The sequence below is a fragment of the Scyliorhinus torazame genome, chromosome 15 (assembly GCF_047496885.1).
Source record: "Scyliorhinus torazame isolate Kashiwa2021f chromosome 15, sScyTor2.1, whole genome shotgun sequence".
Lineage (NCBI taxonomy): Eukaryota > Metazoa > Chordata > Chondrichthyes > Carcharhiniformes > Scyliorhinidae > Scyliorhinus > Scyliorhinus torazame.
In genome coordinates, this window is record NC_092721.1 from 24,129,570 (window position 1) to 24,155,770 (window position 26,201).

Consider the following 26,201-nt stretch of genomic DNA (forward strand, 5'->3'; position numbering starts at 1 on the left):
CATGGCCTCTCAAGCCCCAGATCCCCATCCCTTTCATAGGAGCTTGCCAGCTTGACCTGTGACGAGAGTATACAGAATATACAGTGAATGGTAGAACCATCAAGAGTATTGAAAGTCAAAGAGATCTAGGAGTACAGGTCCACAGGTCATTGAAAGGGGCAACACAGGTGGAGAAGGTAGTCAAGAGGCATACGTCATGCTTGCCTTCATTGGCCGGGGCATTGAGTATAAGAATTGGCAAGTCATGTTGCAGCTGTATAGAATCTTAGTTAGGCCACACTTGGAGTATAGTGTTCAATTCTGGTCGCCACACTACCAGAAGGATGTGGAGGCTTTAGAGAGGGTGCAGAAGAGATTTACCAGAATGTTGCCTGGTATGGATGGCATTAGCTATGAGGAGCGGTTGAATAAACTCGGTTTGTTCTCACTGGAACGAAGGAGGTTGAGGGGAGACCTGATAGAGATCTACAAGATTATGAGGGGCATAGACAGAGTGGATAGTCAGAGGCTTTTCCCCAGGGTAGAGGGTTCAATTACTAGGGGGCATAGGTTTAAGGTGAGAGGGGCAAGGTTTAGAGTAGATGTACGAGGCAAGTTTTTTACGCAGAGGGTAGTGGGTGCCTGGAACTCGCTACCGGAGGAGGTGGTGGAAGCAGGGACGATAGTGACATTTAAGGGGCATCTTGACAAATACATGAATAGGATGGGAATAGAGGGATACGGACCCAGGAAGTGTAGAAGATTGTAGTTTAGTCGGGCAGCATGGTCAGCACGGGCTTGGAGGGCCGAAGGGCCTGTTCCTGTGCTGTACATTTCTTTGTTCGTTGTTCTTTTGAGAGCACCAAACACTGACCCAAATCTCAATCCGACACTGCTCTGAAGTGTTGGCGAGCTGCCAGCTTCAGAGTGACCGGCAGTTGCCTGAGGTGGGACTCCCTGATCCAGAAGGATGGAAGCTCTGCCTCAAATCTTGACACAGAAGATGACTGTTAAGCAATTGCAGGGCAGCTAGTCATCTGCTCATTGGGCTCTCCGCTCGGGAGGGGTGGGCCAGGGAATGCAACGTTTAGATAATTGAAAAATGAAATGAAAAATGAAAATCGCTTATTGTCACAAGTAGGCTTCAAATTAAGTTACTCTGAAAAGCCCCTAGTCACCACATTCCGGCACCTGTTCGGGGTGGCTGGTACGGGAATTGAACCCGCGCTGCTGGCCTGCCTTAGTCTGCTTTAAAAGCCAGCTATTTAGCCCTGTGCTAAACCAGCCCCTACATGCCACAGCCTCAGGAATGAAGCAGCATTAATAGTTTGTAAGCAAAGGGATAATCAAGAAGGCTACTTGACAACTCACGAAGCTCCTTCGACAGCACCTTCCAAATCTCCGACCTCGACCACTGGAAAGACAAGGGCAGCAGGTGCATGGGAATGCCACCAACCACAAGTTCCCCTCCGAGCCACGGACCATCCTGACTTGGAAATATCGGCGTTCCTTCACTGTGGCTGGGACACAACCCTGGAACTCGCTCCCTAACAGCACTACAGGGTGTACCTACACCACATAGACTGCAGCGGTTCAAGAAGGTGGCGCACCACCATTTTCTCAAGGGCAATTAGCGACGGGGAAAACGCAGATCTAGCCAGCGACGCCCATATCCCGCGAACGAATAAATAAAAAAATATTAAAAAAGAAAGGCCGAACCTTTCTGTGATATTATGGGCTGGATTCTTCCACCCCGCCCACTGCAAGATCTCCACGGGCAAGAGCCCGTCAATGGAAAAATCCATTGATCTCGGGCGGGATTCTGCAGTCGCCGGGTGAACACGGCCGGAGAATCCCACCCTATGATCCAAAACAGCCATGATCACATGTATAAGAAATTTGTAATTTTTAAGTCATTGGGGGCGGGATTCTCCGTTCCCGACGTCAAAATCTTAATCTGCGATTGGGCAGAGAATCGTTTCCGACTCCGGAATCGGGGCCGGCACCAGTTTGACGCCGGTTTGCGAGTCTCCGCCCCCTCTAAACCGGCGTCATCGTTATGTGCGCCACTTGCAATCGCAATGCCGTTGGCGCCTCATCGGCCGGCCCACTCGCGATGTTACGTTCCCGATGGGCCGAGCTTCTGACGGCGCGGGACAGGTGTCCTCACACAAATCGTGAACCCGGCGTGGTGGCTGCGGACTGTGTCCAGCGCCGCCGCACTCGTCCGGGATCCGTGCCACTGGCTGGGGGCTTCCGCAAGGGCTGGGGGACCGGTGGTGGGTTGTCCAGGGGGTGGGCTGTGGGGTCGCGGATGGCTGGCCGGGTCCGCGCACCTCCAGCACCATGTTGTACGATGCAACCACTGCAGGTCGTCAGCCGTGCGCATCCTTGGCCTGGGACCCTGCCATTCTCTAGCTGTTTTCGGCGTGGGAGGTGGGGTTTTGATTGGCGCCGGTGCTAGCCCCTCAGCGGTACCGAAATCGGTGAGGGGTGCGCGCCAATTTTTTTCGCGCAGACTCGCGGATTATCCGTTCGAGCCAGCACATAGCCGCAGGAATGGAGAATCCTGCCCAGGGTCTCCAGGGAAGAAAAAGTATGTGGGACGGGATTCTCTCAGCACAGGCCGGCCCGGAGAATCGCCGGGACGGGCGCGAATCGCATGCCGCCGCCCCAACGCCAGTCCGTTGAGTCTCCGGAGAGCGGAGAATCAGCACCATTGACGCCGGCGCGGTTGGCGTGGGGGTGGTCAGGGGCTGCTCTATGGGCCCCCCCGCCGCCCCCCCCCACCCCCCCCCCCACCCCCTCCCCCTGCGATTCTCGGCTCGGGATGAACCGAGCGACCGTACAAACAAATCCGAGCCACCCTGGTGCCGTTCACACCTGGGGCAAAATTCTCCGGAAACGCCGCGATGTCCGCCGACTGGTGCCCAAAAGGGCGCAAATCAGTCGGGCATCGTGCCGCCCCAAAGGTGCAGAATGCTCCGCATCTTTGGGGTCCGAGCCCCAACCTTAAGGGGCTAGGTCGGCGCCGGACGAATTTCCGCCCCGCCTGCGCTGCCTTGTCCCGCTGGTAAGGTAGGTGGTTTAATCTACGCCGGCGGGACAGGCATTTTAGCGGCGGGACTTCGGCCCATCCGGGCCGGAGAATCGCGCGGGGGGGGCCCGCCAACCGGCGCGGCGCAATTCCCGCCCCTGCCGAATATCCGGTGCCGGAGACTTCGGCAACCGGCGGGGACGGGATTCGCGCCAGCCCCCGGCGATTCCCTGACCCGGCAGGGGGTCGGAGAGTCTCGCCCCGGTCTTACCCAGCAGGACCTCGCTGTTAATGGATCCAGGAGGCCTGGTAGCGGGGGAAGGGGGTCCGATCCCGTAGTGGGGGGGGGGGGCCTCCACTGTGGCCTGGCTCGCGACCGGGGCCTATCGATCGGCGGGCCAGCCTCTTGGGCTGGGGGCCTATTTTGTTCCGCCCCGTCCTCTGTAGCCCTCGCCATGTTGCATCGGGGACGGCGCGGAGAAGGGAGCCACCGCGCATGCGCGCAATTGCGCCAGTCCCACTGTTCATGCGCGCGTTGGCGCCGGCCCCACTGTGCATGCGCAGGCCCGCGGCGGCCATCTGACACCGGTGATCGGCAGCTGGAGCGGCGCGGGTCGCTCCAGTGCCGTGCTGGCCCCCTGCAGGGGTCAGAATCGCTGATCCTGAGGCCATGTTGACGGCGTCAACACTTAGCCTCAGGATCAGAGAATCCCGCCCTCTACCTTTTGTTTTGTTTGAGAAGTTACATTTCTCAGTTTGGTTCTCCTAATGTCAAGCACAAGAAATGTTTTCCATTGAGACTTACTTCCATGCATTGTGCACTTGGGCACATAAAGTAAAAATGTTTGCTGAATGCTTTTGACATGATGCTTGTACATTAACTAAAGAAAAATCAGTTAACACGGGCGAACAGTTGTGTGAATATCAGACAAATGGAATTTCAGTGATATTTATCCAATACTTGTTACATGACTTATTTTGAAATTGACGTGTGAAGAGTTTTGCAGGAACATGTGCTTTTGTTTGTGTTCAGAATTAAGTCTGTACGCGAAACACAACGGTTTCTTTATGGCTTATAAAGGGTGACTGCATGGATAACATTAGAGTACTGCACTCAAGGTATACAGGCAGTACTGGAAATTGAATAGCAGTCACCTGACATTCTTCCTGTAATGTGATACACAGAGAGAGTTGCCAATATATAGTTACACTTCAGGTAAGTCCTGCAAGGTTCACACAATATTGCCCAAAGTTCAGACAACTCAAAATGCTGACACTTCTTATAATTCAGACAATACACATGCTAACATTCCCTCAACATGCACAGTGCTGCCCCCAGAAAGCTCAGACAATGCATAGCATGAATGGCCTCAACCGTTTGGACAACGCACAGTTCTTAATCTGGAAGTAGTAACAATCAGTGCTGACAGTAGAAGTACTAACATCGCTGTTGTGTTATGTAATTTGGAATAACACAAGCTGCCACTTGATGCAGTTTTGAGTTAAAGATGCTCCAGACTTTGAAGTGAGTTCAATGTGTTTTATTGAACTATTAGCACAGTTTTCAATCAGTTTGACTCTCTGCTAATCTAAATGTAGTAACTCAGTCTAACTGAACCAGCCTTGCTCTAAGCCATGTGCTGGGGTGTGATGATGACGGTACACCCTGTCTCACTCTGTAGATTTTGGTCTGTGGAAAGAGGTGGGGTGTGAGTGCCTCATCCCTTTTATAGTGAGATACCACCCCTGAGTGTCCTGACTGCTCATTGGTCGTGTCCTATTCTATGTGTTCATTCGCTGCATGTTTGCATATCATGACAATCGCTAGCACACAGTTGGCCATTAGAAGCAGCTACCTGTCTGTGCCATTTTGAGTCCAAACCATACTCAGCTTTGACTCAAAGAACTATTGTGCTTTGGCTGCCTGAAGTTGCTTGTAAAGGAAATTGCGATGTTGACAGAAAAGTTGATTAGGTGTTCACAAAGGTTCAACCGATAAATATGACCGCTGATGCTGAAGTGTTCCTGCTGTAGGACGTTAACCAAAGTAGGTTGCGGAGAAAAAGGCCGCTTTTCAAAGTATAGGTGAGAGCTTCATTGAGTGAGACTTCTCTTCAACAACTCTTAACGGACTATAAGCCCAAATTAATCCAACATCTGAATCATGATTCCATATTTAGGAATGCCTTCCCTCAAATTTGCAGATAGATTGTCTGATGTGCAAATCTTCTCTCTCGAAGACAACGCTCAGCCTCTGTAGCTGTTGCATGCTTTTCGGGGTTTTTTCTCTGCAATGTCAATGCTGTCATTGTCCATTTGATTTGTACTATTGTTCCTCAAAACTGTATCCTGTAATTAATTAATTGAACAGATGACGAAGAAAGCACTTCAGCTAAACCTTGCCTTGTTTGCTTATAGGTGAACCAGTTGACGGGTTTCTCTTAATTGAAGAAGTTCAAATCTTTGGAAATGGCATTATTTCGCAGATTTGCAGACAGTTTCACGGACAAGAAAAACACTCAAGCAGGTTTGTAACTTTTGACTTTCTCGTTGTGATTTATGCACATATAGACCACAGCTGGGATTACTGGTCCGCCAGCCGCGTTTACCGGCCCGGCCCGCTCCCGCCGGCAGCGGGGTTCTCCATTCCCACAGCCGGCCAATGGGGTTTCCCATTGCGGCCACCTCATGCCGTTGGGAAACACGCGCGCTGCCGACAGACCGGAACATCCCGCCCCGACGAATTCCGCTGCATATATTCTCATATATATTGTGAAAATATATTTTCACTATTGTCCTCCAATTAATGTCAGTGGGGATGTCATTGAATGATTAAATAATGTCACAAAGCATCCAGAACGTTCAGAAAGTAGGACTTACCATTTAGTGGATAGTGCGAGCATTGATACACCCAATAGCCTTTTGTCATCTCTCTCTTCAGCTGTTTTTATTTATGTCCAGAGTTACATCAAGGGTCGATAAGAGCATCTTGTCCCTATAATAGTAAGGCATGTTTTAAAGATGAATGAAAACAGAGAGCTACCTTTTTTATTTTTGTTGGACTATCTTTTGTAAAAGCTTTTGCCCACTGGCACATTATAACAGAATTTGATAGACAAAACATGGTTAGCACTGCTGCCTCATGGCGGCAGGGACCTTGGTTCGATTCCGGCCTTGGATGACTGTGCAAAGTTTGCACGTTCTCCCCATGTCTGTGTGGGTTTCCTTCAGGTGCTCTGGTTTCCTCCCGCAGTCCAAAGATGTGCAGATTAGGTGGATTTGCCATGATCGATGTTCAAGGATATGGGGATAGGATGGGGGAGTGGGCCTAGGTAGAGTTCTCTTTCGGAGCGTCGGTGCAGACTCGATGGGCTGAATGGCCTCCTTCTGCATGATAGGGATTCTATGGATTGCGAAATGATCCCAAATAGATTCCAATTATCACATTCACCGTTTTATGGAATAACCACCCAAAAATGATGGGCTGAACTTTCAGCCTTGAGGTCGGTAGATGGAATTGGAAAATTGCCCAGCTCGGATCGTTCGCCTCGGAAGTAAATTCCCACATGGATGTGATTTCTATTTTGGGGGTGGTGAGTGCGGACTGCAGTCGCACTAGCTGATCTGGGAAAGTGTTTGCAGGCAGCCAAAGGGGCTGTCAGGTGCTGAGATGGTACATTTAACAGGCTTGCCTCAATGCTTTGAGACTCCATCACTGTTAAAATAAAAACAGAAAGGCCTTCCAAGCCCTCACCCCTCATACAACCTCACACTTCCCATGACAAATCCATATCACCTCAGACTTTATCCACCACATGTGGTTCCTCTTGCACCCCATGCCAAGCTATAGCATTTTCATTTTGATAAACCCACTGCCTGTGTACAATGTATATCAGCAATGAATGCAATAGTGACAGTAGGTTGTGTTCAAAATAACTTTTAAAAATAGTCATTCCTTGATCACTTTCGACTACTTAAAACAAACTCGTTTTTACTACAGCGCAATAACATTTTCTAGCGCCAGAACCTTTAAAGTATCAATGGCTGAAACTGTTAGCACTTGGAACCTCTTTATCGTGAATAAAACAAGATTGTGAAATTGACAGTAGTGATCAGAAAGCCAGAACTGTCAACTAAGCAATATGATGTCTGGGGTTCGGCTGTTTCACTACTCTAATGGGTGCCTGGGCTCTCAGACAAGAATGTTTGAGCCAAGAGCCCAGAAATCGATTAGACTGGACAATGAGGGTCATTGGGGCTGTTTGGGAGGACATAGCTTTGTTTGGGAGGTATAAGAGGTCATCATGGCTGTTTGGGAGGCTTTGAGGGGCCATACGATTTGGCTGGGAGGGATGAGGGTGGATGAGAAGGGCCCTTCGAACCTACCTTTCTAAAGGTTCCCTCATGCAGCTTATGGTTTTCAATACCTCCTGAGCCAAGAGTTTGGAAAACAGGCCCGGCTCCATGAAAATTACAGAAGACCAGGCAATGGAGCCAACCATCTGGGAGTGCAATGTGCAGGCTTTTGACCAGAACAAGCCTGCATCCTTAAAAGACACCCCTACAATTCAGAAACTCCGAGAATGAGATTGGCAAACCCAGAATTGGGTTCTGGCAGCTAATTTTAAAGGGCGCTTATGTCATCCCTGCTGTGTGTTATAATAACAAAGGCATAGTACAGTATACCGTTCCTTTTTAAAGATATTACCTCTGACAATTCTGTACCTGCACCTTTGTTGTGTGTGTTGCTCAGCTTCTTTTGCAGTTTTAACTGTTGCTCTCTTGTTTCACAGAGAGTAGGATGGGTAAACAATAAGTCAATTGGTTCACGCTGGTTTGCCAAGCAAGAGTTTTGCCAGTGAGGGAATAGTTGCACTTACTGGTGTCGCTCTCTGATGTAACATTGCAGTTTGTAGACCTGACTTGGTATGTCTACATTTGAGAATTCACCATGCAAATTGTTTGGTTGTCTTCATACAATAGGGAACATAAGAACATAAGAACTAGGAGCAGGAGTAGGCCATCTGGCCCCTCGAGCCTGCTCCACCATTCAATGAGAGCATGGCTGATCTTTTGTGGACTCAGCTCCACTTTCCGGCCCGAACACCATAACCCTTAATCCCCTTATTCTTCAAAAAACTATCTATCTTTATCTTAAAAACATTTAATGAAGGAGCCTCTACTGCTTCACTGGGCAAGGAGTTCCATAGATTCACAACCCTTTGGGTGAAGAAGTTCCTCCTAAACTCAGACCTAAATCTACTTACCCTTATTTTGAGGCTATGCCCCCTAGTTCTGCTTTCACCCGCCAGTGGAAACAACCTGCCCGCATCTATCCTATCTATTCCCTTCATAATTTTATATGTTTCTATAAGATCCCCCCTCATCCTTCTAAATTCCAACGAGTACAGTCCCAGTCTACTCAACCTCTCCTCGTAATCCAACCCCTTCAGCTCTGGGATTAACCTAGTGAATCTCCTCTGCACACCCTCCAGTGCTTTTTGGGTGTAATTGATAATGTATGAATGCAGGGAAATTAAAGAGACCCTGACATATCTTCCTTATATTGAAGAGCAGGCATGGCTTTAATATCTTCTCTTTTTCTTGGATTGAGACATGCGTCCGCGGTGGAATAAATCGAACCTAAGAAATTGATCTTCTGAACATTAATGGCACATTTCAGAGTGTTCAACTTCTTCATTGCGTGCTGCTGGCATTAATAAGTGCAGATTGTGGTCATGTTCTTGTTTTGTTCTTTGCACAATGACAATGCCATTGGTGATACAGATGCATCCTGGCTCTGTGCATGTATTATGGTCCATGTGACCTTAAAATAAATCTTGGCAGACAGCCCAAAAAAGAAAGTATTGAAAACTGTATTGTCCAAAAGGTATGTGAAAGGAACATATCCATGAGATGTACTGACCAGTAGTCATGTTTGGCTTCAAGAACAATTTTGCACCTGCAAATATTGTGTTGAACTTTTCTAATGTGAGTATTTTGTAAGGATAACATTTCAAAGCTGCGTTTAAGCATCATGGATCACGGTATCCTCTCAATGATCCATCCTTCTTAATGACATATGCAACTGAGCTGCACCAGTCTGCATGTTCTTGTACTCTTCTCATGACCCTGTCTTTCTCAACTTTGTCTAGTTCGACCTTCAATTTTTATTTTTAGTGGATGCGGCACTTATGTGGTGGATCAATGGACAGACCTGCATTCTCCTGAAAGAGTAATGTTGCAGATCCTTTGAAACTGCCAATTTTGTTATAAATATTCTGGATATTTCGATATTCAGTCATGAACTGAGTTGGCAGGAATAGTTTCTGAGTTTGATCTGCTGTATGGGATCTGACTAATTCAGTGGACTATCACTAGTGTGAAGTCACAGCATATTGGTAGACCTGCGATTGCCGGGCCTTTTGGTCTCCATGATGTGGAACATTGTGGCACACCGGAGGATTGATTTTACTTGCACTGCAGGACTATGGAACCTGCACATGGAATTAGTGAACCATTGTACACTGAACGTTCCACAACAGTAGGTTTCGCTATGGCCCTCCATGGGTGCGATTCACTGAACAACTTTCTTAAGTTCATTTGAGGCAGGTTTTATAGGGAGTTTCCCGCAAGCTCTGCCGCTATTCAATGCCACTTACTCACCTTATTGGGCCCTGGGGAGTTTCTCACCGGTTTAGCCCACACAAAGGGCTGGATTCTTCCGCCCCATCCATTGCAAGATCACCACGGGCGGGACGCGGATCATGTAAAGGTCCATTAACATCGGGCGGGAATCTTCGGTTTCTGGGCAAATGCAACCGGAAAATCCAACCCTTAGAATTTTTCTAACATTGGGAGCTGAACTCAGTTTTGGGCAGCCATTTTGAAAGGGTGTCCTGATCTCTTAAGTGAGCTTGTGGATCCCCCCCCCCCCCCCCCCCCCCCGCCCACCTCCCACCCATGTGTATTGTAACCTCCCACACACATGGGCACTGCCCCATACCCAAGTGAGCACACCCCGCTATGGGGTCCCTGGGGGCCCCCCTCTTCAGGCCCCCCATGCCCACTTACGGGCCCCCATTCCAAGACCCTCAACCATCACCACCCTAACCTCCCAGAGGCTTCTACTTACCTGCCCTGATCACCCCCACCCTCCTTTCATGGCAGGGCCATCCTGGTACCTGGGCTGTGCTCCTGCCAGCTTGGCAGTGCCACCCAGGCACCCTAGCAATGCCAGAGTGGCAGTGCGAAGGTGCCAGCTGGGCAGTGCCAAGGTGCCCGCATTCCAGAAGGAGGGTCAGGGGGCCACCCTGCCCTGTCCCTGACCACTCAAGGGTCTCCAATGGCCCAGGAAACCCCCCTGGGTGCCATTCAGCCTGGGCTGCAGCCTGGCTGGGGAGGCCGGTGGATCCTGGTTTCAACCCGGCTCCAGCAAGCGCTGCTTGTGGCCGTGATCCCGATTCTAACACCTCACGGGACTTGGCGTAAAGCCTGCCGGGAAACTGACGAGACGCCTATCCCAGCATTCACCGGCTGCACCGCGCTTGAGTGAGAGTGCTACGTGGCGTGTGAATCGCACCCTATGTCTTTTAGAGTTCACTGGGGTAGAATGTTGGCTCTTGCCCCTCTGTCAAGCGCGGCCAACTATAAGTAGTTACCAACTTTCCTGGTCAGACAATTTGAACCTTGGCAAATATTTTGGATGGTGTAATAGCAGCAATGTTTTCCATGAAATTGATAGTGGAAGACATCTGTTCACTGCTCTTTAGCTCATCCTACAGATCATAGTTACTATCTGGTTTGTCAATCACCTCTAGTATATGTTTCTGACGGAATACCAATTACTTTACAAGGTAGCCACTGTGTACATTCTGTGTGGGATCACTGCATGGCTTTTCATAGCTGATCAGCCGTTGCTCAATGGCCCTTTCTGCCACCTGCTTTGCAGATTTGATGGAAAGTTGCACATTTCCCTGCTACATGCAGGAGGCCACACATTCCACATGCCTTGCCAGGCTTGGCTGTTTTAAAATGTCTGGGTTGAACTTTGGACCTGTAAGCTCTATCAACCTGTGAGGGTCGCTGCATACCTACATCCATCCTTGAGTGATTATTCAATGTGTTTTGGGCTTGTATAACAGATTTTGCTGGAATGCTTCCAGTGGAGTGGATGGATGCCATCAGCAACTCAGTGATTCTTTTTGCCACTTCTGCGGCTGAAAAATCATAGTACATACCTTTTTCCCCACTGACCGTGGTTTACGGATTGTGTTTGCTATTGTCAGAATGAAATTAACTCTAATCGTTAGATATGGAAGCTTAACCTGATTCTTAACCAGTCTTCCAATGTAGCCCATATCTTTTTGAGATTCTTTCGCTCTTCTGCTGTTCATCCTGACATGTTAATAATAATCTTTTTTATTGTCACAAGTATGAAGTTACTGTGAAAAGCCCCTAGTCCCCACATTCCAGCGCCTGTTCGGGGAGGCCGGTACAGGAATTGAACCCGTGCTACTGGCCTTGTTCTGCATTACAAACCAGTGTCTAGCAGACACACTGAGGTCTCATGCATACAAAACAGTCACCGGCCCATGTGTACACATGTACATGGATATGAATCTCAATGACATCAGCAGCAGGACAGGATGTCTGTGTTCTCACCCAGGCCAATGTGAAATGGAGGCTGGATCACATGACCCATTTCCCTTAAAGTGACAGCATACTGCTACCCCTTAAAGCCATATTTATAGTCATAACCTTTATTATTGTCACAAGGAGGCTTCCATTAACACTGCAATGAAGTTACTGTGAAAAGCCCCTCGCCGCCACATTCCGGCGCCTGTTCGGGTACACTGAGGGAGAGTTCAGAATGTCCAATTCGCCTAACCGCACGTCTTTCGGGACTTGTGGGAGGAAACCGGAGCACCCAGAGGAAACCCCTCGCGGATATGGGGAGAGCATGCAGAGTCTGCACAGACAGTGACCCAAGCCGAGAATTGAACGTGGGACCCTGGCGCTGTGAAGCAACAGTGCTAACCATTGTGCTACCGTGCTCCCAACAATCCCAACTCAATGAAGGCCATACTAAAAGGTATTTTAGGACCTTTGACTTCGACTGTTTGGACAAAGTGATCAAGACTCATAAGGTATAGTTGCAGTCGGAGCAGTCACAGAATGATGTATTTTTATTGGATTAGTTAAAAAGTCATCTTCCATAATCACTGGCAAAAACCTTGACCTTGACTTCAGAACAATTAATTTTCGAAAGTAAGGGAGAAGTGATTCCCGCAGGTTTTAATTCCTGCTCACTCAAGGTTTGGCCAAATGACATCCATGTTCAAAGTGAAAACACGTCAAGGGCTGGACCACTTTAATGATTCTTTGATCAGAATTTATAATTGTATTTATATTAACCATAAGCAATTGGAAAAACAAATTGACTTACTTTAGGTGGGTGTGTAACCGGGTGGGTGAATCTGATACTAACACTCCAATATCTAAACGTGCAAGTACGTTGGGTAGATTTTACAAACTACTGTTTCTGGCTCATCGGGATGACATATTCGGAATTCAGATAGGTAGAGCAGTCTGCCCTACAAGATTTTACCGCCATTTAAACTCCGTTCTGATTACGATTTATTTCCCTCTGCCAATAAACTTGTTGACAGGGCTTTTTAGGGGAGGCCTTGTGATTGAACTCTTAGGTCGGGATATTACTGACCTGCAATGTTGGGGCCGTTGCAGGGAATGTCAACCAAACGTCTGCTGGCTTTCGAAGGGATGGGACGATCCCGGTGGCGGGCAGGGCCAGGAAATCCCTTCCTCGGGATAGGCAACCTGATATTTCCAGTCGACAGTAATTCACGTTGAGCTTTCACACTTGATCGCGCTGCCTGAGCCTTTCCACATGGGACACCTCAGTATTCCTTGGGATAATTTAGCTCATTTGTTTTGTCCCCTCAATCGTGTGAATTGTGAATAAAAATGTTTCCTGATTGCGAGCTGAAAAAAATCCAACTCAGTCAAATACATCACAGTGGCCGAAATCCTCGGGCCGTTGCGATTCTCTTTGCCCGCCGGCAACGCCCGCCCGCCCGTGGGTTTCCCGGCAGCATGGGATGTCTTCAATGGGAAAGGCCGTTGACAAGTGGCGGTAATCTAGCATGCCGCCGCCATCGAACGGCATGACACTGAGAAACACACAGCTGGTGGACTGGAGAATCTCGTCCAGTGTTTTCCTGGAAGTAGCGAGGGAGGGCTTTCATTACGAAGTAGAAATTACAAACACTAGCCAGTTATAAGACCATAAGACCATAAGACATAGGAGCGGAGGTAAGGCCATTCGGCCCATCGAGTCAACTCCACCATTCAATCATGGCTGATTTCAACTCCATTTACCTGCTCTCTCTCCATAGCCCTTAATTCCTCGAGAAATCAAGAATTTATCAACTTCTGTCTTAAAGACACTCAACGTCCCGGCCTCCACCGCCCTCTGTGGCAATGAATTCCACAGACCCACCACTCTCTGGCTGAAGAAATTTCTCCTCATCTCTGTTCTAAAGTGACTCCCTTTTATTCTAAGGCTGTGCCCCCGGGTCCTAGTCTCCCCTGCTAATGGAAACAAATTCCCTACATCCACCCTATCTAAGCCATTCATTATCTTGTAAGTTTCTATTAGATCTCCCCTCAACCTCCTAAACTCCAATGAATATAATCCCAGGATCCTCAGACGTTCATCATATGTTAGGCCTACCATTCCTGGGATCATCCGTGTGAATCTCCGCTGGACCCGCTCCAGTGCCAGTGTGTCCTTCCTGAGGTGTGGGGCCCAAAATTGCTCACAGTATTCTAAATGGGGCCTAACTAATGCTTTATAAAGCTTCAGAAGTACATCCCTGCTTTTATATTCCAAGCCTCTTGAGATGAATGACAACATTGCATTTGCTTTCTTAATTACGGACTCAACCTGCAAGTTTACCTTTAGAGAATCCTGGACTAGGACTCCCAAGTCCCTTTGCACTTCAGCATTATGAATTTTGTCACCGTTTAGAAAATAGTCCACGCCTCTATTCTTTTTTCCAAAGTGCAAGAGCTCGCACTTGCCCACGTTGAATTTCATCAGCCATTTCTTGGACCACTTCCCTAAACTGTCTAAATCTTTCTGCAGCCTCCCCACCTCCTCCATACTACCTGCCCCTCCACCTATCTTTGTATCATCGGCAAACTTAGCCAGAATGCCCTCAGTCCCGTCATCTAGATCGTTAATATATAAAGAGAACAGCTGTGGCCCCAACACTGAACCCTGCGGGACACCACTCGTCACCGGTTGCCATTCCGAAAAAGAACCTTTTATCCCAACTCTCTGCCTTCTGCCTGACAGCCAATCGTCAATCCATGTTAGTACCTTGCCTCGAATACCATGGGCCCTTATTTTACTCAGCAGTCTCCCGTGAGGCACCTTATCAAAGGCCTTTTGGAAGTCAAGATAGATAACATCCATTGGCTCTCCTTGGTCTAACCTATTTGTTATCTCTTCAAAGAACTCTAACAGGTTTGTCAGGCACGACCTCCCCTTACTAAATCCATGCTGACTTGTCCTAATCCGACCCTGCACTTCCAAGAATTTAGAAATCTAATCCTTAACAATGGATTCTAGAATCTTGCCAACAACCGAGGTTAGGCTAATTGGCCTATAATTTTCCGTCTTTTTCCTTGTTCCCTTCTTGAACGGGGGGGGGTTACAACAGTGATTTTTCAATCCTCTGGGACTTTCCCTGACTCCAGTGACTTTTGAAAGATCATAACTAACGCCTCCACTATTTCTTCAGCTATCTCCTTTAGAACTCTAGGATGTAGCCCATCTGGGCCCGGAGATTTATCAATTTTTAGACCTCTTAGTTTCTCTAGCACTTTCTCCTTTGTGATGGCTACCATATTCAACTCTGCCCCCTGACTCTCCGGAATTGTTGGGATATTACTCATGTCTTCTACTGTGAAGACTGACGCAAAGTACTTATTCAGTTCCTCAGCTATTTCCTTGTCTCCCATCACAAAATTACCAGCGTCATTTTGGAGCGGCCCAATGTCAACTTTTGCCTCCCATTTGTTTTTAATGTATTTAAAGAAACTTTTACTATCATTCCTAATGTTACTGGCTAGCCTACCTTCAAATTTGATCCTCTCTTTCCTTATCTCTCTCTTTGTTATCCTCTGTTTGTTTTTGTAGCCTTCCCAATCTTCTGACTTCCCACTACTCTTTGCCACATTATAGGCTTTCTCTTTTGCTTTGATGCATTCCCTAACTTCCTTTGTCAGCCATGGCTGCCTAATTCCCCCTCTGATAACCTTTCTTTTCTTTGGGAAGATCCTCTGTTATGCAGCTACTTGCTTGTAGCCACTTATGCTTTCCGCACTTGGCTGCTACATCTCATCTCAATTAGATGCAAAGCAATGTCTCTTACACGCAAAGAGTTATCCTAAACCAGTGCGGTACATTTGGAGAGTCATTGCAGAACATGGAACAAAAATCTCACAGGTGCTACAAGAAAAAGCAGAGCACTTGAAGTTTGGCCTTTTATTCTGGAAGATGTTCTTGACACCATGTCCGCTATTGCCTTCAATGGCAGAACTGCTCAAATAAAAGTATTCAGTTCAGAGGCCAAGCATAGAATATCGTTCACCCTGACCCTTTTGCAAACAGCGGGAGTCTGCCGGCAAACCGGCGCGGCTCAAAGGAAAATAAAATAATTTATTCAAAGACCCTTCAGGAAAATAAATTGGAGGCACTTTTGGGCCTGTTGGCTATGAGAAAGAGACAATCTTGATATTTCACTGAAAAACATGTTCCTGGGATTCCCTGGGCCATTTAAGTCTGGAGAAGGAACACTCATGTGCCGCTACTTTCTCACAAGCATAGTAAACCCAATGGCACCCGGAGGAGAAAGTCTATCTTAGTGATTACATTTTTAAAAACGTTACTAATTCACAGGGTGTAGTATCACTGGCTAGGCCAGCACTGATTCCCTATCCCTAATTACCCTGGGGAAGGCAGTGGTGAGCTGCCTTCTTGAACTTCGACAGTAGGCAGACCACAGTGCTGCAAGCGAGGGAGTATCAGGATTGTGACCAAGCGACAGTGAAGGAACCACAATGTATTTCCAAGTCAGGGTGATGAGTGGCTTGGAGGGGCACTTGCAGGTGGTGGTGTTCCCATGCATTTGCCACCACTGCATCTAGGTGGTAGTCATCATGGGTTTGGAAGGTGCTGCCTAAGGAACCTTGGTGATTTCCTGCAGTGCATCTTGTGCAACTGTAGCATCGGAAACCAAATTCCTATCCAATAGAGCTAAAGGGGCAAGTGAAATGTGGGCTGGTGTACAAAGCTTTAGAAGTTATAGTATCGTTCTGCTTAGACCCCATATGGAATCATGATTTCAGTTCTGGTTAATGCACGTCAGGAAGAGTATATCACCTTTTGGAGGGGGTGCAGATTATATTCTCCAGAATGATACTGCCGTTAAATGGGTTAGAAGTACGATAATGGATTGCATTGACTATTCTCTTGACAGGACAAGATTAAGGGACGATCCAATTGAAATGTTTGAAAGTATTGAAGTGTTTGATATTAAAGGATAAATGTTTCCTGTGGTGGGGGAGTTCCGAGCGAAGGCGTATAAACGTTAAAATTGGAGCTAATTGTGAATTACAGAAAAGGAAAAGGATGGAAAATAAAAGCGGTTGATGTAAGAACGGACTAAAATGAACCTGATAGTGAAATGGCTTTTTCCGTCACCTACCTGGTTACTTTCTGATGATAGGGTTTTACTTTCCTCTGTGAAGTCTCTTCAATCATAATTGTTGACAAATTGCAAATCCTTAATTTCAGATGAAGACAGGGATCAGGTCATTCAGGAAACAAAGAAGAGGTCTCGCTTAATGAATGATAACGTCTGGATTAAAAGTAAACCAGAGGAAACTCAGTAAGTGTTGAACTGCACCCTTTAAAAGATGGTTAAAAAGATAAGGGACCGTCGCTTCAACATGTGACACTTTCAATTTATTATTCTGCTTGAAATGAGTTTCAATAAATTACGCTGATTGATTAAATTATAGGAAATTCTGTATTTTTAGAATGACAGAAAAGAAAACTGTGTATGCCTCAGCTGGATTCTCCGAGTCAGCGGCTATGTCTGCAGCATCCGTCTGGTCTTACGACCAAAAAGTTACCGCCGCCCTTGCATCGATGCTCTGCCCGGTGGGAAGCTAGCAGCCGCGCCACGTAAAGCCCTCAGCTTTACCTGCCAATACAGGCGCAGAATCTCCGGGTCCGTGGCCATGGCGTACAACATGGCGCCGGCCACACGCAGAACCTGCCTGCCAAAAACTGCCCCCCGTAACACCCCTTGCCACTTCCAGACCACCCCCCCCCCCCCACCGCCCCCGTTTCCGGCGTAAAAATGGATTCTCCGGCCGATCGCCAAACGCGATTTCGGCGTCGGCGAGCGGAGAATCCCGCCAATAAACATTTTTTGAGGTGTCAGAATTCCTCAATTTGTCCTTGCATAAGCGCTGACCAAGCGGAGCTGAGACTGAATGGAAGGAGGGAGAAGCTCTTAGGTCAGTTCGCCAGCATCTATCAATAGTACTGATGAGCCAGCTGCTGGCAAGCTCATGTCAGCAGGTCCTGCGCAGTGACCCTCCCGCGCAGTGACCCTGATTCCAGTTGTCCAGCGCTCCTCCCGATAAGACATCCCTTCACTCGATATCACTGCGTCGCAAACAAATCTGGGTTCGGAGATGCAACTCTTTTTCTTACACCTCAGAGCAAGTGATTTACAGAGGCAAATGCGTGTGAGGGTTGAGAAGGAGCTTGAAGAAGTTCGGCTGGGAGCAGGATCGGCAAGCTCACAGAGACGGGATTTTATGAAGCACCCAAATACAGGCAGCCAGCCGGGGTAAAGGCAAGAGAATTCCACAACAGGTGGCTGAGAGATCCAGGTCTACTGGTGGAGCTCAGATGGTGGGATCTGGCGATAGTCTTGAGCCCGGATCCCAGTGGTGTATGACTAGAAAATATTTCACAAGCATAATGGGGATTAGGTAATAGTGATGTTCAAAGGTGAGGACAGGTGAACGCACGCACAGCCAGCCATCATAGAGCTATGGAAATGGGAAGTGCATAAGAGACCGGGGTCGGAAGGTGTCGTAAATAAATTGACCAGCGTGGCTACCAACCCCATTTAAAGGGCAAGACTTCAGATAAACAAATTATTTTATTCTTCCTTAGAGTAAAAAGTTAATGTTTTGATGAATTAATACCAGATCCGACATGTAGCAACGAAATTATTTTCCAAGTTGTGGATAAATGGACTTCAATAATGAGCCAGTGTGTTTGGTGCAGTTTCACCAAAGGGAAAGCAGTGTGTGGCATCCCAGGCACGCCACCTGCCTGCTCCGCCAACCACCACCTACCCCACCTGGGACAGGAACTGTAGGTCGCCCATCGGACTCAGTCACCTGAGAACTCACCTGGAAACAAGTTGTCCATGACCCCGAAGAACTGCCAAAAAAGAAGTATTTTGAAGATACTCACCGAGGATTTATCGATCTTTGGTGCCATTATGTTCAAGTACCACTGAACATTGCTCTAAAATAGTTAAATTTTCAAATTGCTCCTCCTGGTCTTCTGATGTTCCTCCATTAACCCAGCCCCTGGGTTAATCTCTCCCATTTTGATCCTTTCCCATGTCAATTATCTCCTCAGATCATCATTCCATTTATCTTTTTGCCTCAGGTTCCACTCTACATTAACCAATTTCATTCTGATCGTGTGCACTCAATTCTTCCAGGCCCATTGCTCCCTCAGTGCAATATTACTGTATGCTGATTTCTACCACACCCTCAGATAAGGCAGTGAGAATCTTGATTCACTTAACCTTTGTCAAATACAAATTCTTTCATGTCTGTCACAAGTCTAGTCAACTACTTTAATTTATTACCATTGACAGCTCCTTTATTATGATTATTGATATGTGTGGACTGACGATCAGCACTGACCTCAAATAGAACTTCCATTTGTCCATTGCTATAGTCTGCCATTTAATGACTGACTACCTTGCAGCCAACCTCCTCCCCATACCATCAATCCACCCCCCCCCCCCCCCATCCTCGTCCTGCCAAAGTTGTGATTCAAAATTTAGGGGCAACTTTTATTTTGAGGTGTGTATACATACATATTCAATAAAACCTGTGTTCTTTATTCACAGACAAGTGCCAGCTGATGTCAACTATGGCAAATCTGTGCTAAACCCAGTTCAATCTGATGAAAAACTGAACAGGTAGAAATATCTGCTGCTGGAAATTTTGCATCCGAAATTCCATGTAGAAAAGTGCAGCTTATTTTCTGTAAATGGCTTAATGGTTCTGCATTTGCAACTGATTCATGCGTGAGAATCCTTCCAATTCTCTGGGCTTTCCTAAACTGTTTTCACATTGCTTATTCTGTTATTTTTTGTCCTTTTCTCTCTCAATCTGAATTTTGTCCTTTGGCGTCCCTGCTGATTGATATTCGCATTAGAATAGACCGCTGCACATTCGCTTCAAGGTGTGCACTGTACATGCCTGGTAAAAAAAATACTTGAAGAAACTGGCCTTGGTGCATATTCAAAGGAGTTGTATGTTGTTGAAGCATAATACTAGCACTATCTTTGACGATGAACGAGGGCAGCACGGTAGCATAGTGGTTAGCACAATTGCTTCACAGCTCCAGGGTCCCAGGTTCGATTCCCGGCTTGGGTCACTGTCTGTGTGGAGTCTGCGTGGGTTTGCTCCGGTTTCCTCCCACAGTCCAAAGATATGCAGGTTAGGTGGATTGGCCATGTTAAATTGCCCCTTCGTATCCAAAATTGCCCTTAGTGTTGGGTGGGGTTGTGGGGGTGTGGGCTTGGGTAGGGTGCTCTTTCCAAGAGCCGGTGCAGACTCAATGGGCCGAATGGCCTCCTTCTGCACTGTAAATTCTATGAAGAAATATTGTGGGATCTCTAACTGTCAGAAATATTAACCCTAATTTAACGGTATCAGTCAAATACTATTTGTGTTTTATGTTTGATTCCTGGGACATGGGCATCGCTGGCTCGGCCAGCACTTATTGTCCTTGCTCGGCCAGGTCAACTACACTGCTCTGGGTCCGGTGTCACATGTAGGCCAGGGCAAGGATTGCAGATTTTCTTCCCGAAAGACAAACCATCGGCAATAAGTACAACAATCTCAAAATTGTAATGTACTACTGTTTATTCCATGGGTGGCACAGGCAGCACGGTAGCCCAGTGGGTAGCACCGTTGCTTCACAGCGCCAGGGTTCCAGGTTCGATTCCCGGCTTGGGTCACTGTCTGTGCGGAGTCTGCACGTTCTCCCCGTGTCTGCGTGGGTTTCCTCCGGGTGCTCCGGCTTCCTCCCACAAGTCGCGAAAGACGTGCTTGTTAGGTGAATTGGATATTCTGAATTTTCTCTCCGTGTACCCAAACAGGAGCCGGAATGTGGCCACTAGGGGCTTTTCACAGTAACTTCATTGCAGTGTTAATGTAAGCCTACTTGTGACAATAAAGATTATTATTATTAGAAGTCCGGCCACCTCAGAGAGGGTTGTTGCTTTGCATCATCTTTGCTTTGAATGCTTTGTGTTTAAAACCTGCTTTAGATTAATTGGTTTATTATTAATTGGGAACTATTTTCAAATTGACACCATCATTGGTGAAAAGACCTGAGGGTCATCAGCGCTTTTATCAATACAAATATCTCTGGCCCATGGAGGGAGGTAAGCTGGGTCCCATTATCCACTTGAGGGTGAAAACATGGAGTTCTGCCTTGCTCACTCGTAGAAAGGCAAAAGGACAGACTATGGAATGTAGGTCATTTTATTTGAAGTTGCCGTTTGCTTTACTTCTTGTTGTCGAATGCATATCTTGGATCAATTTCGGCAAATGCGGAAGGAAATGTTTATTTAATGAAAATAACTTTAATTCTTCGTGTTCATTTCTTTCTATCTTTGAGTTAATAGCAAGGCCCCAATAACATACAAATTTACAAAAATGACAACCCCCATGTCCCTTGCAAAAGGCACTGATCTCATTTTGAAGTCAAAATGAATAGCCGTTTCTCTTCAATCGTTAGTCTGGTAATGTGCTTTAAAATTCTATGTTCTTTTTTGTTTTGTTTGATAGTGTGTAGTACACTGGTTGTAGCATGTTTCTCGTCACGTTTTCTGAGCATACTTTTGTCTTGTTTATTCAGTGACCCGAGTAAGACGAGCAACCCGAGATCAACAACAAAAGCCGATACCTTCGATGGCCGAAAACGGTATGGCTCGATTGCAGGTTTTCCCAGCAGCTTATGTATAGTTGTATTTTTTTTTCTTAATAAACGAGTTGCAATGTGAAGGTGGTTTTCAATGTAGCTGATGAGCAACGAAGCCTTCAGCATAAAAGTCAGGGCGATATGCTACCGTGGGCAGCACGGTAGCATAGTGGTTAGCACAATTGCTTCACAGCTCCAGGGTCCCAGGTTCGATTCCGGTTTGGGTCACTGTCTGTGCGGAGTCTGCACATCCTCCCCGTGTGTGCGTGGGTTTTCTCCGGGTGCTCCGGTTTCCTTCCACAGTCCAAAGATGTGCAGGTTAGGTGGATTGGCCATGCTAAATTGCCCTTAGTGTCCAAAATTGCCCTTAGTGTTGGGTGGGGTTACTGGGTTATGGGGATAGGGTAGGGTGCTCTTTCCAAGAGCCGGTGCAGACGCGATGGGCCAAATGGCCTCCTTCTGTACTGTAAATTCTATGATATGATTGTAGCAGCATGGCGGCACAGTGGTTAGCACTGCTGCTTCACAGCGTCGAGGACCCGGGTTCGATCCCGGCCCCGGGTCACTGCCCGTGTGGAGTTTGCACATTCTCCCTGTGTCTGTGTGGGTCATCCCCACAGCCCCAAAAAAGTGCAGGGTAGGTGGATTGGCCACGCTAAATTGCCCTTTAATTGGAAAGAAAAATAATTGGGGACTCTAAATTTAAAAAAACAAAAAACCAGGATGATTGCCTCATGAAGTCATCGTCTCAAGTTGAATGGGTTTTAACAGATTCCCACAAGGAGTTCCAAATTCCGTCATTCCCACATTGAAAAATGGAATTAATCCAACCTTCTCTACTGGAATCATGACTCCTGCTGGACAAAGGTAGTATAACATTAATACTGTGTGTAATGAGCAGTCTGTGGCCGAGAATATATTCCTTCCATTAGAGGTGGACAACGAAGATGAACCTTGCAGTTTTGCAGCATTAGCCCATTAATAAAGGTTGCGTTTATGAATTTTGCTGCACACAACACAGGAAATCTTCCCAGGTGTGAGTTACAGTGCTAATGTTCATTATTGTTTCAATAATGTTGAATGTACATTCTGACAGACAACATAGCGCAATCGACAAAGACAGACATTAATGTTTCATTTGTGGCTAGCCCAGCGAGGTGGGATAAAAATATCTGTATTTGCACTGGAGGTCTAACTGTAAGTTTGGATCATTCAATTCCAAGTTGACAGAAATCATACCATCAATTACAGTGTGTGGTAGGGGAGCAGAAAAAGATAATTTGTAAAGTTTTCCTACATTAACACTCGGAGAAAGATTTCATGTTTTGCCAGCGGATATGCCAAATATACAAATCACAGGTCCAAGTCGATAAGCAACAAATAGCTTGGTAGATGCAAATTGCCAGCACGGTAGCACAAGTGGATAGCACTGTGGCTTCCCAGCACCAGGGTCCCAGGTTCGATTCCCCACTGGGTCACTGTCTGTGCGGAGTCTGCACGTTCTCCCCATGTCTGGGTGGGTTTGCTCCGGTTTCCTCCCAGAGTCCAAAGACGTGCAGGTTAGATGAATTGGCCATGCTAAATTGCCCTCAGTGACTAAAAGGTTTAGGAGGGTTTATTGGGTTACCGGGATAGGGTGGAAGTGAGGGCTTAAGTGGGTCGGTGCAGACTAGATGGGCCAAATGGCCTCTTTCAGCACTGCATTATCTATGTAATCCCTTTGTCAATAATTTTATTTTATCATGTAGCTTGTCCAGTTTGAAATTCAGCTCCGCAGAGAGAGATCTGGGACTCAGAATTGGCTGAATTGAATTATTAATGCAAATAGGTTTTGGGGGGAAAGCCAGACAGCATCTGTGGCGAGAACGGACAAGCTAACGTTTGAAGATCGGAATCCTTCCACAAAACTGTTGCTTCACCGAATTCTGTGAAACTAATTGATTAGAGCACGTAAAAAGGAATATCTTACTTGCTGCATTGAGGAAGGTATACATTTCAAATGTCAACTTGTCTGTCCTCCCACAGGTGGTCCGTCACCTTAGTGTCTCCAGCATTTTGGGAAAGTTTTTGTGGAATGTTTGAGGACGTTTCAAATGAGGATTTATTTTAATATATGAAGAAACAAGCAAGCAGGGCATTTGAGGAATGCTATGATGGTTTCATATGAAAATAGTTTGGATATTTACTGGGAGTGGTGAGCAGAGTGTGGTTTCGATGGAGTACAATTATATTAACGCAAAATCTGGAATGACAGGTTAGACAAAATAAGGAAAAAGCCTGTTCAACAGCAGGCTTTTCTAACCTCCCGAGAGTAACTTAAAAGGGAAATATTATGAAATAGAGGAGTTTTCGAAAACTCAGACGGAGACTGAGTCAGCTGGATGATGTCACGTTTTTTAAAATTCTTTCAGGGGATGTGGGCGTCGCTGACCAGGGCAACATTTGTCACTTCTCCCTAATTACCCTTGAACTGAGTGGCCATTTCACAAGCTAGTGGAGAGTCAACCACTTTGCCGTGGGTCTGGAGTCACAGGTAGGCCAGACCAGGCAAGGATAGCAGATTTACTGCCCTGAAGGCCACTGGTGAACCAGATGGGCTTTTAAAACAATTGATGATGGTTTGATGGCAAAACTTTTTAATTACACGTTAAGAGGAACACGATGCAACTATCGTCCTACATATTATCAAGCAAAATAAAAAGGAACATAGAATTTTAAAGCACATTATCAGACTAACGATGGAAGATTCACAGCTATTCATTTAGCCTCCATAATGAGTTCAGCGGGCTGGATTCTCCGTTTTCACGCTATGGCCGGAGGATCTGTGGTGTTTTACGTCAAAAAAAATCGGTGGCACCGATCCTCCGACCGTAAAACGCCGCGCCACATAAAACGCCAAGCCTCTGCGACAAAAACAGGCAGAGAAATGCCGGGTCCATGGCCGCACATGCGCAAGGTGATGACCTGCAGCGGTCGCGCCGAACAAAATGGTGTCGGCCGTGCGCGGACCCGACCTGCGAGATAGTACACCCCCTCGCCACCCTCTGGCCAGCCCCCCACCAGTCTCCCCCAGCCCTTACCGAAGCCCCCCTGGCCAGCAGCATGGCTCCACCCCGACTGTGGCATTGCTGGTCATAGTCCGGGCCAGCCCGCCGGGTTCCCGACCGCTGAGACCATGATTCAACCGCGTGGGCGGGAACTCGGCCCATCGGGGCGGAGCATCGGTGGAGGGCCTTAAGGTGAAGTCCTGAGGCCGTCCCAATGGCTGGCGGCGCGCTCCTCGATAAAGCTATTTTGGAAGGGGCGGAGCATGCGAAAACAAGCCCGCCCCCGATTCTATTGTAAAAAGAGATTCTCTGTCCGATCACCGATAATGAAACCGGCGCCAGGGAATGGAGAATCCCGTCCAGTGTCTTTCATGAAGGACATGGGGGATGTAATTTTTGTATTTAAATTCCACCAGCTCTCATTCTGAACCCATGTCTCCCGATTATTAGCTTGGGTCTCTGAATAGTAACATTACCCCTATGCCATTTTCTTCCCCTATAAGTTTCAAAGTTGCCAGGTCAAGCTGCAAAAGATGTTATAATGATTGTTGAGGAAGATTCACACTGTTCTTTGAACATCTCCCCACAGATTCATATTTGTAAAATGCTGCTGAATCACATAGAACCTTAGAATTCCTACATTGCAGAAGGAGGCCATTCGGTCCATCAAGTCTGCACTGAGCCCCTGAAAGGGCACCCTACCTAAGGCCCACTCCCCCACCCTACCTCCATGACCCCACCTATTCGACACATCTTTGAACACTAAGGGGCAATTTATCATGGCCAATCCACCTAATCTGCACAGCTTTGGACTGTGGGAGTAAACCGGAGCACCCGGAGGGAACCCACGCAGACATGGGGAGAACGTGCAAACTCCACACAGACAGTCACTCAAGGCAAGAATTGAACCCGGGCCCCTGGCGCTGTGAGGTAGCAGTGCCACGCCGCCCATAAAAAATAGATCTTATATGAGGTATCAAAACGTTTATGATGAATTTCTCCTTCAATCTGAAAGATTAGTTAAGCCAAAGCATGGGAGATTTTTCTTTAAATAAGGAGTTCTGATGCAGATCAGAGTTTCTTTGAAAGATGGTTAAAACAGGATTGAATTCTTCTTTAATACCAAAAACCTATCATAAAACATGTGTGAAAAATGATCCAAAGATATGAACACAGTTATGCAGTTCCACAGCTTCAGTGAATGGCATCCAATGATTTTCTATGAAGGCTGAGTTAGGTGAATATAGGGACTTAAATAAATTATCATGCTGAATTGTACGTTATACAGTCCAAAGTGATGATGATTCGAAACAGGTTCAAGGAAAAAACATTGGAACAGGAAATTAGTGGAGAATAGTCAATGGCTGGAGAATATATGAAAATTTTCCAGTGTTCAGCACCCATTAAATTGATGACGATTATGCTGTTTTTAAAAAAGATTTCCTCTTTCTAATGTGAAGATAATTGAAATGGAAAATGTTGAACTCCATTGACATTCTGTGAATGGGATGACCTGCAAGTTTAGTAATGATCATAATGAGACTTTAACTTCTCCAATTCCCCACATCTCAGGTACAATAGCGAATTGGATTGTACATGCAACCACTCTGCTTGACGTCAGCACACAGGGAGATGATAACTGGGATCTTCCTGTTTCTGTTTTATTTGGCTTATTTCCACCCTCATCCGTACATGCACCATCAGAGCGGTTTCCTTCCATTTATTTTTTTTAATATTCATTTTTACCGGACATGTGCACCGTTGGCTAGGCCAGCATTTGTCG

General features: G+C 46.8%; 1 protein-coding gene across 8 annotated transcripts in view; it reads left to right on the forward strand.

Moving 5' to 3' along the window:
* Positions 1-26,201, forward strand: part of scel (sciellin) — a 91,133-nt gene that overhangs the window by 15,204 nt on the left and 49,728 nt on the right. For all 8 annotated transcript variants that reach the window (XM_072476196.1, XM_072476194.1, XM_072476195.1 and 5 more), the window contains exons 2-5: positions 5,435-5,543; positions 16,905-16,998; positions 19,285-19,356; positions 21,309-21,374. In XM_072476196.1, the coding sequence (XP_072332297.1) occupies positions 5,486-5,543; positions 16,905-16,998; positions 19,285-19,356; positions 21,309-21,374 (290 nt within the window). In that variant the 5' untranslated portion in view covers positions 5,435-5,485. The remainder of the gene's footprint in view (positions 1-5,434; positions 5,544-16,904; positions 16,999-19,284; positions 19,357-21,308; positions 21,375-26,201) is intronic.